The following is a 15,000-nucleotide window of genomic DNA, read 5'->3' on the forward strand; positions in this document are numbered from 1 at the left end:
GTCGCATTCGTCGTTCACAACCCCTTCGCTCCTGTCGTCGCTCACCCTGCAGTGTCCCTGGGTCGCTGGGGACGCGCAGGGGAGCGGGAGGGACGGATGCGAGGGTGTGGCGGGGAGCGTGGTGGTGGCGCTTTGGTGGAGTGCGGATGAGAGGAGCGTGGCCGCGTTGGGCTCCACACTCATGGTGTGCTCGGTCTGCTGCTCCTCCCTGTGCAGTCTCTTGCTTCCGGCGAGTCTGGACTCGGGGTTCCTACGTTTCCTTCGTCTGAGAGTCTTGTGCGTGCCAGCCAAGCCGTCGTCAGTGTCGGAGTCAGACTGTGTTGGCAGCGAGGGCAGTCGCGGGTACTGCCCCTCTTCGCCTGTCCGCGTTATTTTGTATATGTCAAAGTCTCTGATGTCTTCTTTGTATGTGGTGACGGCGGCCGCCGGGCTCCCATACACGGGATCAAAGGCTGGCTGGGCGGCAGCGGTGAACGGCGTGTGGGAGTGAGGGGGGCCCTCCATGGTGTGGACAGCGTGGAGGGGCGGGCAGTGGCGGCGAGGTGTACGCGAGGGTTGCTCAACGTGGTGGCTTTGGATACACTGACGCCGCCGTCCCAAACCTGCCCTGACGTTGCCCGCGCCGCTGCCAGCTGCCGCTGCGCTGCCCGTCACTGCGACTCCACGGTCATACTGGGTCATCCCGGGGTGAGTATTCTTCCCTATCCTGGGTGACAGGGCCCTCCCTCCCTGGCCAGTAGCAGCAGCGGTCCTCAGAGATATCGAGCTGTGCTTCTTGGCTCTCCTGGACCGCCACGCCAGGCGACGTGGGCTCGCCACTCTCCTGAGCGGGGCGCGAGGCGGGCTGGTCGCTGGTGGGTGCCTGGCGCCTGCACTCCTGGTGGGTCTCATCCTGGTAGGTGGAAGCACACAGCTTCACGAGGGAGGGGGCAGAGGGGGCGGGAGGGGCGGGAAGCGCTGCTGGGGATAGAGGATCCAGCAGCACCCAGGCGCCAGGCTCTGCCGCCTCGCAGCGCTCGCCTGCCTCGCTCACGTGATCAGTGGTGCAGGCGAAGGCGTGGCGCTGCAGCCCACTGTGAATGACGGGCTTGTGCACGCGGGGGGCGCGGCGACCCCCGAGGCCAGGGGTGTGGGGATCATTGCCCACTACTCGCCACAGAGTTTGGCTCAAAATGCTGGTCACCACGCTCACCATGACGCTCCTCAAGGACCAGGGCCTGCACGCTCCGCCTTGGCCTGCTGTTGTGTGCAAGGAATTACACCGGCGAGTGACTAGTCAATGTGAGGCGCTGACACTTCAATGTTTACGATGACGCTGCTCCTCCGGGAACCCGATGTCAGTGAGTGCTTCTGGCAAGGGTCCCAGCGACACGCACCACGGCGACACAGCCTTCCTCCGTCTTGCTGGCCAACAGCACCGCATGCGTGGGTATCACTTGGTGCTCTGAGGGAGGAAGGAGGCGGTGACAGGCCCTCGCTCAGCAACGCAACACACCGCCGTCACCACACGCAGCAACACCACGCCGCCAACATCAACAATGGCAGAGATGACAACACGTGTGTAATCAAGCTGAACCATGCAGCCACCGGCTACACCAGTGTTTAGGTTAATAGTAGTAGTAGTAGTAGTAGTAGTAGTAGTAGTAGTAGTAGTAGTAGTAGTAGTAGTAATAATAATAATAATAATAATAATAATAATAATAATAATAATAATAATAATAATAATAATAATAATAATAACAACAACAACAACAACAACAACAACAACAACAACAACAACAACAATCAGCAACAACAAGAACCATCATAACAACTACAGTAACAACAACAACAACAACAACGACGACAAAAACAACACAAACAACAGCCAAAACATCATTATCACCATCACCCACAACAACAGCTACGACAACAAAATCATGCTATTCCTATCACATCAAGAGCGTCACCTCCGCAAGCCCACGCCTACTTCAGCCTGCCTGTGTCCCTCTGTCCCACCGTCCGTCACAAACATTAACACTGTCACTGCGATATTCAACCATTCACAGCACTGGACGCAATGTGTGAATTTTTATAAGCCTCTACAAGAAAGAAGAGGATGGGAAAGAATAGATTAAGCAATACAGGTGGCTATAGAACAAAGAAAAAAAAAATGTCTCAGACTGGTTACCATTCAGAAAAAGAGTGCCAAAGAGCAGTGAAAGGGTTACGAGAGAAGATACTAGATGACCTCCAGCATCGGGGTCATACAGCGCCGGGTGTGGTCACAACAGTGCTGCCTCTTCCCCTGAAGCTACCGTGAGTGGATCGACCCCAGCAACCTTCAGGGACGCAAGTTCAGTACTGCACCACAGGAACCTCCATCAGGTACTCCCCTTTAAGAGAGAGAGAGAGAGAGAGAGAGAGAGAGAGAGAGAGAGAGAGAGAGAGAGAGAGAGAGAGAGAGAGAGAGAGAGAGAGAGAGAGAGAGAGAGAGAGAGAGAGAGAGAGTAGCAATTGGAATATGAAGAGCTATCTCGTAAATCTCTTGCATAAGATAAGAGAAAATGAAGATTGATTGACTAACTGATTGATTTAAGGCGCCGTGATAACAATATTCGATCAACGGCTGGGAATCTTAAAACTTGGCAAGCGGCGTAAAAAAAAGTAAAAAAAAAAATAAATAAATAAAACAAGAAATAATAATAATAAAAAATATACGATCAATGATATTTTCCGTAAATAACAAGACATGATTGAGAAAAAAAAATCGATACAAAAATCCAGAAATTGCAGAAAATGACTTAGTGCGTTTACATGGCAAGAAGTGAATAATACTCGTACAAAATCTATTATCACCAACGATGTAAATGACACGACTCACTTAAGAAAGAGAATAAAAAAAAAGATGAAACAAATAAAGAATGCCGAAAAATGACTCAGTGTGTTTATAAAAGTGACAATACGTTGCCAAGTGAAGAGAAGAAGCCTCGCTATCAACAAAGTAAATGTCACGAGTCAACGAAAGAGAGAAAACACTCCTTATCGTAAATCTAAAAAAGGAGAGCGTAATTTTAAACACTGCTGGCTTATCTCACCACTTTCAACAAGGCCCTAAATGAAGCTACAAGACAGGGTGTTTTTTTTTTTTCAAGCTGCTACCGTGATTCCAGTGATAGATGAATAACAAATTTATATCATCAATAGAAAATAAAACAACTATGAGAAATTGAGTAATCATCTCTGTGGCCATTGAAAAGTCGTGGTGAGAGGAAATTTGAACACAGGCCTCGATTAATAAGCATTCTACATCATTAATAGAAAACCTAACTTAACCTAACTTAACCCAACCTAACCCAACTCCACCTGACCTGACCTAACCCAACCTGACCTAACCTAACCTAACCCAACCTAACCCAACTCGACCTGACCTAACCCAACCTAACCCAACTCAACCTGATCTAACCCAACCTGACCTAACCTAACCAGATCTAACCTAATTCAACCTGATCTAAACCCAGCCTAAGCTAATCTAACCTAACCAAATCTAACCTAACCGAACCTAACCCAACTCAACCTAACCTAATCTAACCTAACCCAACTCAACCTGACCTAACCTAACCTAACCCAACTCAACCTGACCTGACCTGACCTAACCTAACCCAACTCAACCTGACCTGACCTAACCTAACCTAACCTAACCCAACTCAACCTGACCTAACCTAACCTAACCCAACCTTACTTAACCAGACCAGTCATCAGTGGCCTTCGAAAACTGTCGTGTTGAGAGAACAATTCTGACTTTACTTTTATAAATACTTCAAGAACTTATTCATGTCCAGCATTGTTCTGTTGTTTTGTTCTTTCTTTCCTTCCCTTCTTCCTTTGCGGTGTTTCTTCTCTCTGTCACTAGCTATTTATTAATTTTCCCCATCTCCTCTTTCAAGAAAACAGGACTAAATAGAGATGATAGCTGACAGACCTGGTGGTGGTGATGGTGGTGGTGTTAGCTAGCTAGTAGTGTGGTGGTGGTGGTGGCGTTAGGTGGTGATAGGATTAGTGGTGATAGCAGTGGTGATGGTGGTGGAGCAGTGCAGTAGTGTAGTGTTGTTGCCATATCAGACATTACATAGTGCAGCTTCCCTTACTGATAATAACTTTTGACACTTGCTCTCCACTACTACTACTGCTTCGGCTGTTGTTGTTGTTATTGTTGCTGTCATTAGTGTTACCTGGTGGTGTTGTTGTTGTTATTGTTGCTCTGGCTACGTGTGCTTCTTTCTTTGTCCTGACTGCTGTGATGTAAATGGTGACAGGTCTTTTTTTTTCTCCTATCGTTTCCTATTGTTTTGTGTTTATTCGTTAATTTTACTTTCTTTTATTTCGTTTTTGTTTTATTCAGCTCAAGGAGACTGGTCAAGGGCACACAAATGAGAGAGAGAGAGAGAGAGAGAGAGAGAGAGAGAGAGAGAGAGAGAGAGAGAGAGAGAGAGAGAGAGAGAGAGAGAGAGAGAGAGAGAGAGAGAGAGAGAGAGACGGGGGGGATGATGCGTAATAATGTGTCGTGTTGTGTGTGTGTGTGTGTGTGTGTGTGTGTGTGTGTGTGTGTGTGTATTTATGAGGGTGCTTATCAACACTCATGGCGGTCACTGAGGGCGGGAAGGCAATGAGTGTTCCCTCTTCACCCTGACCGCCTGACACACACACACACACACACACACACACACACACACAGTGAAGCGCTGTCTCGGCTATGAATGACACTTTAATGCCCGGTTCCCACCATTTTGACTCATTAAGACGAACGAGAGAGAGAGAGAGAGAGAGAGAGAGAGAGAGAGAGAGAGAGAGAGAGAGAGAGAGAGAGAATTAAAGTAACGATAATGGTTCGCGGAATGAGTCACCCGTGTGATGGTGTTAAAGAAGGAAGGGTTTGGTAAAGATGAATGTGTGTTTAGGTGAATATGATAAAGTAAGAGTAGGGAGTGGAAAAGAAATGTATGTATGTACGTGAATATCGTAAAGTAGGAAGAGTTTGGAAAGGAAATGAAAGAAATGTGTATTTAGATGAATGTAATAAGGAGGGAAGAGTCTGGAAAAGATAAATTTGTTCAGATGAATGTAAGAAGTTAAAGAAAGAAAGAAAGGTTTGGAGTCTAAAGTGACACGTTCAGCGGTTCACTGGTTCAAATTCAATTACCCAGCTGGAGAGAGAGAGAGAGAGAGAGAGAGAGAGAGAGAGAGAGAGAGAGAGAGAGAGAGAGAGAGAGAGCATATGAGTATAATGCTACACGCGAGAATGAAAAAAAGAAAAAAAAACTAGATAATCACTTTTACATTCAGAACTTTCAAGAAATTAGTTGTTTTCGCAGCAAAATTCAATAGAAAAGGAAAGAAAACAATAGAGTTCGGTGCTAATATACTCAGAAAAAAAAGAGAGGAAAAAAAAAAAAAAAATAAGAATCAATGTGTTACACCCAAACATTCACCTCTTGACACGGGAACACAAGGGAAAAAGTCTGTCACAAACCTTAATGCACACTTAGTTTACGCACGGACGATTTTTCATGGCAATAATACAAAAAAAATAAAAAATAAAATAAAATAAAATAAAATAAAACAAAACAAAAAAGATTCACAGTTTCGTTTCGGACTGGAGGAGACACGGTGCTCCTCAATAAATCAAACAAAAAAAAGTAATGATAAAAAAAAAACAAGGAAATAATAATAAGAATAAGCTACATAGTTACACTCCAAAGATTAATTGCTTGGAACGTACTATGAGAGAGAGAGAGAGAGAGAGAGAGAGAGAGAGAGAGAGAGAGAGAGAGAGAGAGAGAGAGAGAGAGAGAGAGAGAGAGAGAGAGAGAGAGAGAGAGAGAGAGAGACGACTGAAATATCTACCACAAGATGACCAACCACAGGAAACTCCCTTCATCAGACCATGGAATTTTTTTTTCTCACCTCCTCCTCCTCTTCCTCCTCCTCCTCCTCCTCTCCCACACATCTGCACCACCTATACACTTTCATCTCTTTTCTCTATTTTTCTTCCTGTTATGTGTTACTTGTATCTTTCCTTCTATATAATACCATCAACTTGTATAAACTGTAAACACGTCTCTTCCTCCTCCTCCTCTTCCTCCTCCTCCTCCTCCTCTTCCTTTTTCCTCCATCCTGTTTTCAACCCTCTGACAAGAAAGATAACCAGGCTTGTGAAAGTTTACGAGTTTTACAGCATTCAAAACACGATTTTTTTTTCTTTTTGCCTTATTTTTTCTACATTCATATCCTTTACTTCTCTTTGTGATGTTTTTGTTTGTCTGTCTTGTGTATGTGTGTTTTTGGACGTTATTTTTACCTCTCTCTCTCTCTCTCTCTCTCTCTCTCTCTCTCTCTCTCTCTCTCTCTCTCTCTCTCTCTCTCTCTCTCTCGTCTTCCTATTCATCACCAGCACGTAAAAGAAAACAGCTGATGACATGCAATTATCATTCTATTCTATTTATACGTGTGTGTGTGTGTGTGTGTGTTTATACATATACTGTTGTTGTTGTTATTATTATTATTATTATTATTATTATTATCATCATCATCATTATGTTATTATTATTATTATTATTATTATTATTATTATTATTATTATTATTATTATCATTATTGTTGTTGTTGTTGCTGTTATCATTATTATTATTATTATTATTATTATTATTATTATTATTGTTGTTGTTGTTGTTGTTGTTGTTGTTGTTGTTGTTGTTGTTGTCGTTATTGTTATCTAATATCTCTTGATCTCTCATCCTCTTCCTCCTCCTCCTCCCTAGTGTTTTTGTTCTAATTCTCCTCATCCTCCTCTTGCTTTTGTGTTGTTCTTCTCCTCCTCCTATGCTTGTTCTTGTTGTTGTCCTTCCTATCCTGATATCGTTCTTGTTCTTCCTCTCCTATTTTTGCTCTCCTCCTCCTCCTACTCTTGTTCTTGTTCCTGTTCTCCAACTCCTACTTTTGTTCCATTTTCCTCATATAATTCTCTTCCTCCTTCATATACTTGATCTCCTGCTTTTGTTATCGTTCTTCTACTCCTCTTGCCCTTCACAGCGCCATATGATCCCGTTGCTGTGGCGCACTACTTCCATCAACAAAGCAGCAGCCCCCCACTTGTCCTTATAGCCCTGTCCCACAGAACTATGGATGAAATACGAATGAATCGAGGATGCCAATTTTGCTGGGTTCCAGCCGTCCGCAAACAACCGCAGCAAAAATGCACTTTTTTCCGCAATACTGTGCGGATATGAACCGTATGTATTGAGAATGTGTCGCTGATGTATTACGAACAAAAGCGAAAAGCATTGCGAAAGCCGTCCGAGGGTGAAAAATACCGTTATATCAGGCCGGATGTATTGCGAGTATTGCGGGTATAAAACGGATACAATGTGGAAAAATAGCGTATTTTTTGCGTATGTATTGCGAAAGCAGAGCGGACGCATTGCAAACAAAGCGACAGAATAGCGAACGCGTCGCGGAAGCATGGGTGATGTAGAGCGGATGTATCCCGGAGACGGCGGATGCACTGCGCATGTGCGGCGTTTGTGTTGCGGAGGTTAAAACAGGACGGGCGCTCCGTTTCTAACCAGTACGCCAACCAGCTTGGAAGGAAGATTGTGTACACCTAACCTCTCAAGATGCCACAGAAGAAGCCAGCCGAGATGTCCCAGAAGTCCACCATCAAGAAGAGGGCGACGCCCTTGGATTTTGGGTCAACTGTTGCTCCTACCCCAGCCCCTACTCTGAAGCCACTCAAGAAAATGAAGAAGCAGCGTGCAACTCTAGTTCCAGAGGACGAGCCCGCCCCCCCCCCAGGACCAAGCAGCCATGCAGCTTGCAGCCAGGGACCAGCCACCTCCACCCAGGGACCAGCCTTCTCCAGCCTGGGAATCTCCCGAAGACGAGTCTCCTTCACGCAGCGACGACCGTGAAGAGCCTCCTTCAGCCATGGACGGCCCAGAAGTCCAGTCTCCTCCAGCCAAGGAGCCTGGTGACCAGCAGGAAGAAGACTCCGCCCCTGACGATCCTCCCTTCCAGCTCTCCCAAGCCACTGGCAAGGGCAGTTGCAAGTCCAAGAAGCCCCGGAAGAACTTCCAGCTGACGCCAGAGCAGGAGGACAATCTTCTGGAATGGTTGAGGGAAAATGAGCTCCTCTGGCGCCAGGGGCACATGCAATTCAAGGACGTCCAGAAGAAGAGGAGCCTGTGGGAGAAGAAGGCGCAGGAATTTGGCCTTACAACTGAGCATATCCAGGGATGGTGGAGGGGAATGCACACCTGGTTCGTGAAGCTGCACAAAGTCAAGAGTGGGCAGGCGACGAAGAAGCTGACCGACCGAGAGATGTACGTCATGCAGAAGTGCAGCTTCTACGAGGGACAGCTACGGCACCGGTCCACAGCGCCACTAAAACCGGTGAGTAATGTTTTCAAAGTTACTTTTCATAATTGTTAGTAATATTTTCCAAATGACAGATCATAATTGTTTATAGCAATATTTTCGAAAATATTTGTAAGGTTTTCCAAGTTATTTTTCAAAACTTTTTTAGTAATGCTTTCCAACTTGTTTGTCATAATTCTTAGTAATGTTTTCCAAATTATTCTTCATAATTTCTTCATCTTCCTTGCCTTCTTGTAAACTCAAGGAATTCATCCCTTTTCAGCTTGCTCGGGACGTGGAGGCAGACGCTCTAGGACAGCTGTCGGATGTTGGTGCCTCGGATGCTGGTGATGGACCTGCTGGTGATGGTGCTGCTGGTGCTGGCCTGCCACTAGACCCCGATTCGGGGCAGGACCAGCTTCTCTTCCAGCTTAAGAGGGGCGCTGTCAAGCTGCTCAGGACTCCCAAGCGCCCAGCTGTCGGCACCACGAGGAGGACTGCCATGGAGGTGGAAGAAGTGCTAAAGGACATCCGGGACAACATGAAAGTCAGCACTGAACTGCTGTCTCAGCTAGTGCACAAGGGTAACCAGGGACCCAGGGAGCCCTTCATCACATACCTGTCAGAGAGTTTGAGGACACTCCCCGGGGATCAGTACCAGGTGGTGATGAAGCATTTCACGTCTTTCCTCCACAATCTTCCTCATCCTGCAGCAACTCCCGTGCAGCACTAGTGGCAGTATTCACAGCCACTGCAGTACCCATTCAGCCAGCCCCAGAACTACTCGCAGCAGCAGTACCCCCTCCAAACACCAACCTTTCAGCAGGCACCCAGCACCACCTCCCTCCAGACAACCCAGGAGTCGACGCAGCCCCAGTACACGCTGATGACACGGTCGACAAGCACCCCATCTACCAGCAGTGCCCCAGGAGTTGCCTCTACCCCCGTATCTTCAGCCCTGGCCAGTGCCCACGACGTGCTGAATATGACGCTAAGGAGCATCAACCTCAGTGGTTTAGCTGATGTCGGCAATAGCTCCTTCAGATCCATTGGGAACCTCAATACACCCAGACTTGCCACCCGCCGGGGAGATGGAGCACTGGAGTAGTGTCAGCAAATGCATTTTTCCATTTTAAATGTATTTTCTGCTGTAATTATATTTCATTTTATTAATAAAGATGTATTTTTTCCTTTTCAATTTTTGTGTTTCATTTCTATTTGTCCCTTGGCCATTTACTAACTGATATTAAACTTTCACAGGATAATTAAGAAGCTATTACCACCTATCATTGAATAATGAACTATCACTGAATAATTAAGAAGCTATTACCACCTATCATTGAATAATGAACTATCACTGAATAATTAAGAAGCTATTACCACATATCATTGAATAATGAACTATCACTGAATAATTAAGAAGCTATTACCACATATCATTGAATAATGAACTATCACTAAATAATTAAGAAGCTATTACCACCTATAATTGAATAATGAACCATAATGAATTAAGAAACTATACTCATATAAGAAACTAATATATTATATATTATATATTGATAGAAAAATATACTGAATAAGAAACGATTATTGAAATGTGGATAGAAAAACATACAAAGTGAACTTCAATTTATTGCAATATTTCACAAGAAAAACATTTCCACAAAAAATACAAGTTACAATACAGAACAAAAGATAAATATAGCATTCCTAGACATGTTTGTAAATACAAAGAAGACACAAGTAAAATAAATTAATTGTCAAATTTCTAATCCAAACAAATTCAGTACACAATGTCCACACAGTCCAAACATTTCCTTTTTATACATCCACCATCCCATCCTGCCATGGAACGGCACCAGCTGGGGAGTTGCACCAGTGCTTCAGTAGGTTCCGCTGCTTCTTCCCTTCTTTGAAAATCCCTGTTTGGTGCTTGCACGTCCACGGTGTCTTGCAGGTTCTGTCCCCTTCTCCAGGCTCCTGGCTCCATCTCTCCACTTGGCAGCTGCCGATCAATCAGCTGGTTCTGCAGCACAGGATAGCAGCTGCGCATCAGGTTGTGGAGGACCATGCATGCCTTCACGATGGGCCTGCCTGTATCTGCATAGTGCTGCATGGTAGTGAGCATGACCTGAAACCTGTTCACCATAATGCCAAAGGCATTCTCCACCACTCTCCTGGCCCTTGACAATCTGTAGTTGTAGATGCGCTCCTCCCTGGTCATGTTCCTGGCGCTGTAAGGCTTCATCAGGTATGTCCTCAGGGAGAAAGCGTCATCACCCACGATGAAGTAGGGAACATCTTGTGTGTTATTGGGCAGGGGGTCAGGACGTGGCCAACCCGTGATGTTGGCGTTCTCAAGGCCTTCCTTCAGCTCACTGTGGTTGAACATATGGGCATCTGATGCTGAACCATTCCCAGACACGGCTGCCCACAGGAACTTACTCGTATAGTCTGAACTGACCATGGCCAACAGTATAATGCTGAAGAAGCTCTTATAGTTGTAGCATTCAGAGCCTGTCCTGAGGGGAGCTTTGCATGCGACATGCTTGCCATCGATGGCCCCAATGGTGTAGGGGAAGTTCCATCTCTGCATCCATTCATTGGAGGGTTGGCGCAATCCTTCTTCAGTGCTAGGGCATGTGAACTGCTCATCCAGGTACTCCTCCAATATAGCCTGACAGACTTCTCTCACAACTTTGCTGATGGTGTTGTGTGGCACCCTCCAGCCATACGCCATGTCCCTGTATTTGGTTCCAGAGGCCAAGTGGCGCAGCGTAACTGCCAACTTGAGTCCAGGCTCCAAGTTTGCTCTGTAGTTGGTGCTTGGCCTGGTGAGTCCCGGAGTTAGCCTGTTTAGCAATTCATCAAACATGGCTGGGGACATCCTCATGAAGTTCTGGAAGGAATTTGGATCCTCATTTCGCAGCTCTACCATCAGCTTACTGTAGATCCCCAGCTCCAGTCTTCTGCCAATCCAGGGTCTGATACAGACCGATCTTGACCGTCTTTTTCGTCTTCTTCTTTCGTGGAGCACTTGCAAGAGTTGTGCAACTTTACTGTTATGTTGTTGGGTGAAAGCAACAATCAGACGGCATCTTTGAGAGTCTATGGTATATAGGTGTATACTCCTCCAGAACCAGATGACAAATGACGTGAGTCCAGTTCTGGCTCACTTTATATATATATATATATATATATATATATATATATATATATATATATATATATATATATATATATATATATATATATATATATATATATATATATATAGCTAGATAGATAGATAGATAGATAGATAGATAGATAGATATAGATATACAATCTTGGGTTACCGTTATGCAATCGCTATTGGTTCGCAAATTATACGCAATGTATTTGGAATGCATTCTTATAATTCGTAGTATGGATGTGCTAGGTACGCTATACATTCGGTATACATACACGATACATACGCTCCCCTTCCGCTACCAACACGCAATTACCCGTGAGTTGCGGATAAAGGCCGAACACAGCGAATAACAGTGGATGTATTGCGTATGGATTGTGTATGTATTGCGTATGTATTGCGTATGTATTGCGAATGTATTACGAATCCCATCCGCAACCAAAATTTTGTGCACTTAAAAAATCTGGGAGCGGAAGAAATACCCAGTGCGGATGCATTGGGAATATGTGCGGAGGTTGGGCAATTGATTTCAGCATGAATCACGAATACTGAATATATTTGGCGAATACCTACCAATTTCGTGCGTAATTCAGTCGCAATTCACCCGCAAGGCCTGTGGTACCCACCACACGCCTCCCACCACAGACACCCTGGCGCGGAAGCTGCCTCTCATCATCCCTTAATATATAATGTTGTCCCTTGGGTAAGGAATGAACACCCCTGCTATCAGTCCCCACAGCCGCTCAAGAGGAGGAGGAGGAGGAGGAGGAGGAGGAGGAGGAGGAGGAGGAGGAGGCTAAAAAAAAAAAAAAATAGAACAAACAGCATTTCGGGGAAGGAAGGAAGATGAGAAGGAAAACAGAGAAGTAGACACTCTCTGACTACTTCATGCTACCTATTAAAATTCTTCGCAATGATGTTTTCCATGCCCTCACTGGCCTAAACCCTCGGAATGCTTATGGACCTGATGGGGTCCCTCCTATTGTTCTCCGATACTGTGACTCAGTGCTTGCACTTCGCCTACTCAAACTCTTTCAGGTCTGTCTGTCAACATCTACCTTTCCTTCTTGCTGGAAGTTTGCCTACATTCAGCCTGTTCCTAAAAAAGGTGACCGTTCTAATCCCTCAAACTACCGTCCTATTGCTTTAATTTCTTGCCTATCTAAAGTTTTTGAATCTATCCTCAACAGGAAGATTCTTAAACATCTATCACTTCACAACCTTCTATCTGATCGCCAGTATGGGTTCCGTCAAGGCCGCTCTACTGGTGATCTTCTGGCTTTCCTTACTGAGTCTTGGTCATCCTCTTTTAGAGATTTTGGTGAAACTTTTGCTGTTGCCTTGGATATATCAAAAGCCTTTGATAGAGTCTGGCACAAAGCTTTGATTTCCAAACTACCCTCCTACGGCTTCTATCCTTCTTTCTGTAACTTCATCTCAAGTTTCCTTTCTGACCGTTCTATTGCTGTTGTGGTAGACGGTCGCTGTTCTTCTCCTAAATCTATTAACAGTGGTGTTCCTCAGGGTTCTGTCCTGTCACCCACTCTCTTCTTATTATTCATCAATGACCTTCTAAACCAAACTTCTTGACCTACCCACTCCCACGCTGATGATACCACCCTGCACTTTTCCACGTCTTTTCATAGACGTCCAACCCTTCAGGAAGTAAACATTTCACGCAGGGAAGTCACAGAACCCCTGACTTCTGATCTTTTTAAAATTTCTGATTGGGGCAGAGCAAACTTGGTATTGTTCAATGCCTCAAAAACTCAATTCCTCTATCTATCAACTCAACACAACCTTCCAGACAACTATCCCCTCTTTTTCAATGACACACAACTGTCCCCCTCTTCTACACTGAATATCCTCGGTCTGTCCTTTACTTATAATCTGAAATGGAAACTTCACATCTCATCTCTAGCTAAAACAGCTTCTTTTAAGTTTGACGTTCTGAGACGTCTCCGCCAGTTTTTCTCACCTCCCACCCCCAACCAGCTGCTAACTCTGTACAAGGGCCTTATCCGTCCATGTATGGAGTATGCTTCACATGTCTGGGGGGTTTCCATTCATACCGCTCTTCTAGACAGGGTGGAATCAAAAGCTTTTCGTCTCATCAACTCCCTTCCTCTAACTGGCTGTCTTCAGCCTCTCTCTGATCGCCGCAGCGTTGCATCTCTAGTTGTCTTCTACCGCTATTTTTATGCTGACTACTCTTCTGATCTTGCTAAATGCATGCCTCCTCTCCTCCCGCGGCCTCGCTGCACAAGACTTTCTTCTTTCTCTCACCCCTATTCTGTCCACCTCTCTAACGCAAGAATAAACGAGTATTCTCAATCATTCATCCCGTTCTTTGGTAAACTTTGGAACTCCCTGCCTGGTTCTGTATTTCCACTTCCTATGACTTGAATTCCTTCAAGAGGGAGGTTTCAAGACATCCTTCAATTTTTTATTACTGCTTTGGACCCTATTCTGGGACCGACATCTCAGTGGGCTTTTTTTCTTTTATTGGATTTTTGTTTCCCTTAGCTAGTGTCGCTCCTACATAAAAAAAAAAAAAAAAATGAAGGATAGAGAGGGATAGATGCAGGAATGAATAAAAACAAGTAAAGATGGCAAAGAAAAGAGACATAATAACAGAAAGAGAACAAAAGGAGAAATGAAAGCGGAAAGGAAGATAAGCGGGACAGAAACAGAAACAGAACCAAAGGAATAAAGAGAGAGAGAGAGAGAGAGAGAGAGAGAGAGAGAGAGAGAGAGAGAGAGAGAGAGAGAGAGAGAGAGAGAGAGAGAGAGAGAGAGAGAGAGATGATGATGAGTAATGAAGAAGAGAAGGTACGTAATAAGAAAAATGAAAACAGACAAAGAACAAAAAGAATGGGAGAACAAAATGAAGACTGGAGAATAACCGAAGCTGAGGAGGAAGAGGAGGAGGAGGAGGAGGAGGAGGAGGAGGAGGAGGAGGAGGAGGAGGAGGAGGAGGAGGTACGAACAAAGACAAGAGGATAAAAGAACAAAATAAAGGGTTAAAAGGGAGGGAATAAAGGGTGAAGGAAGAAATAAAGTAGGAAAATGAGAAAGAAAAGAGACAAAGGGATGACAGGAAAGGATGGAGGAGGAAGGAAATAGCGACAACAGAGGATGATGACAGAAAGGGCAACGAGATGATGAAGGCAGGGAACAGGAAGACAAAGGAGGAAGGAAACAGAGAAGATAAATGAGGAGGAAGAGGAGAACAAACAGGCGAAGGAGGAAGGGAACAGTGAGAATAGAAGAGGAGGATAGAGAAGACAGAGGCAAAGGAGGAAAGGAATAAAGAAGGCAGAGGAGGAAGGAAAGAGGGATGATAAAGGAGGAAGAAAGGAATAGGGAAGATGGAGGAGGAGGAGGAGGAGGAGGAGGAGGAGGAGGAGGAGGAGGAGGAGGAGGAGGAGGAG

The 15,000-nt window shown here is 45.1% G+C and overlaps 3 protein-coding genes across 5 annotated transcripts in view; 1 reads left to right on the forward strand and 2 right to left on the reverse strand.

Moving 5' to 3' along the window:
* The window catches only part of LOC135099841 (uncharacterized), a 106,239-nt gene that overhangs the window by 62,129 nt on the left and 29,110 nt on the right, over positions 1–15,000 (reverse strand). For all 3 annotated transcript variants that reach the window (XM_064002436.1, XM_064002437.1, XM_064002435.1), the window contains exon 2: positions 1–1,444. This exon is cut by the window's left edge and continues 88 nt beyond it. In XM_064002436.1, the coding sequence (XP_063858506.1) occupies positions 1–891 (891 nt within the window). In that variant the 5' untranslated portion in view covers positions 892–1,444. The remainder of the gene's footprint in view (positions 1,445–15,000) is intronic.
* LOC135099840 (uncharacterized) lies at positions 6,673–9,589 on the forward strand. Its single transcript, XM_064002434.1, has 2 exons — positions 6,673–8,427; positions 8,675–9,589. The coding sequence occupies exons 1-2, from the start codon at positions 7,843–7,845 to the stop codon at positions 9,122–9,124; spliced, it is 1,035 nt and encodes a 344-aa protein (XP_063858504.1). The 5' UTR covers positions 6,673–7,842; the 3' UTR covers positions 9,125–9,589.
* The window catches only part of LOC135100145 (putative nuclease HARBI1), a 32,176-nt gene continuing 27,353 nt past the window's right edge, over positions 10,178–15,000 (reverse strand). Inside the window, exon 2 of the mRNA XM_064003110.1 lies at positions 10,178–11,363. Within this exon, the coding sequence (XP_063859180.1) occupies positions 10,178–11,363 (1,186 nt within the window). The remainder of the gene's footprint in view (positions 11,364–15,000) is intronic.

Source organism: Scylla paramamosain, chromosome 4 (genome assembly GCF_035594125.1).
Source record: "Scylla paramamosain isolate STU-SP2022 chromosome 4, ASM3559412v1, whole genome shotgun sequence".
Classification (NCBI taxonomy): domain Eukaryota; kingdom Metazoa; phylum Arthropoda; class Malacostraca; order Decapoda; family Portunidae; genus Scylla; species Scylla paramamosain.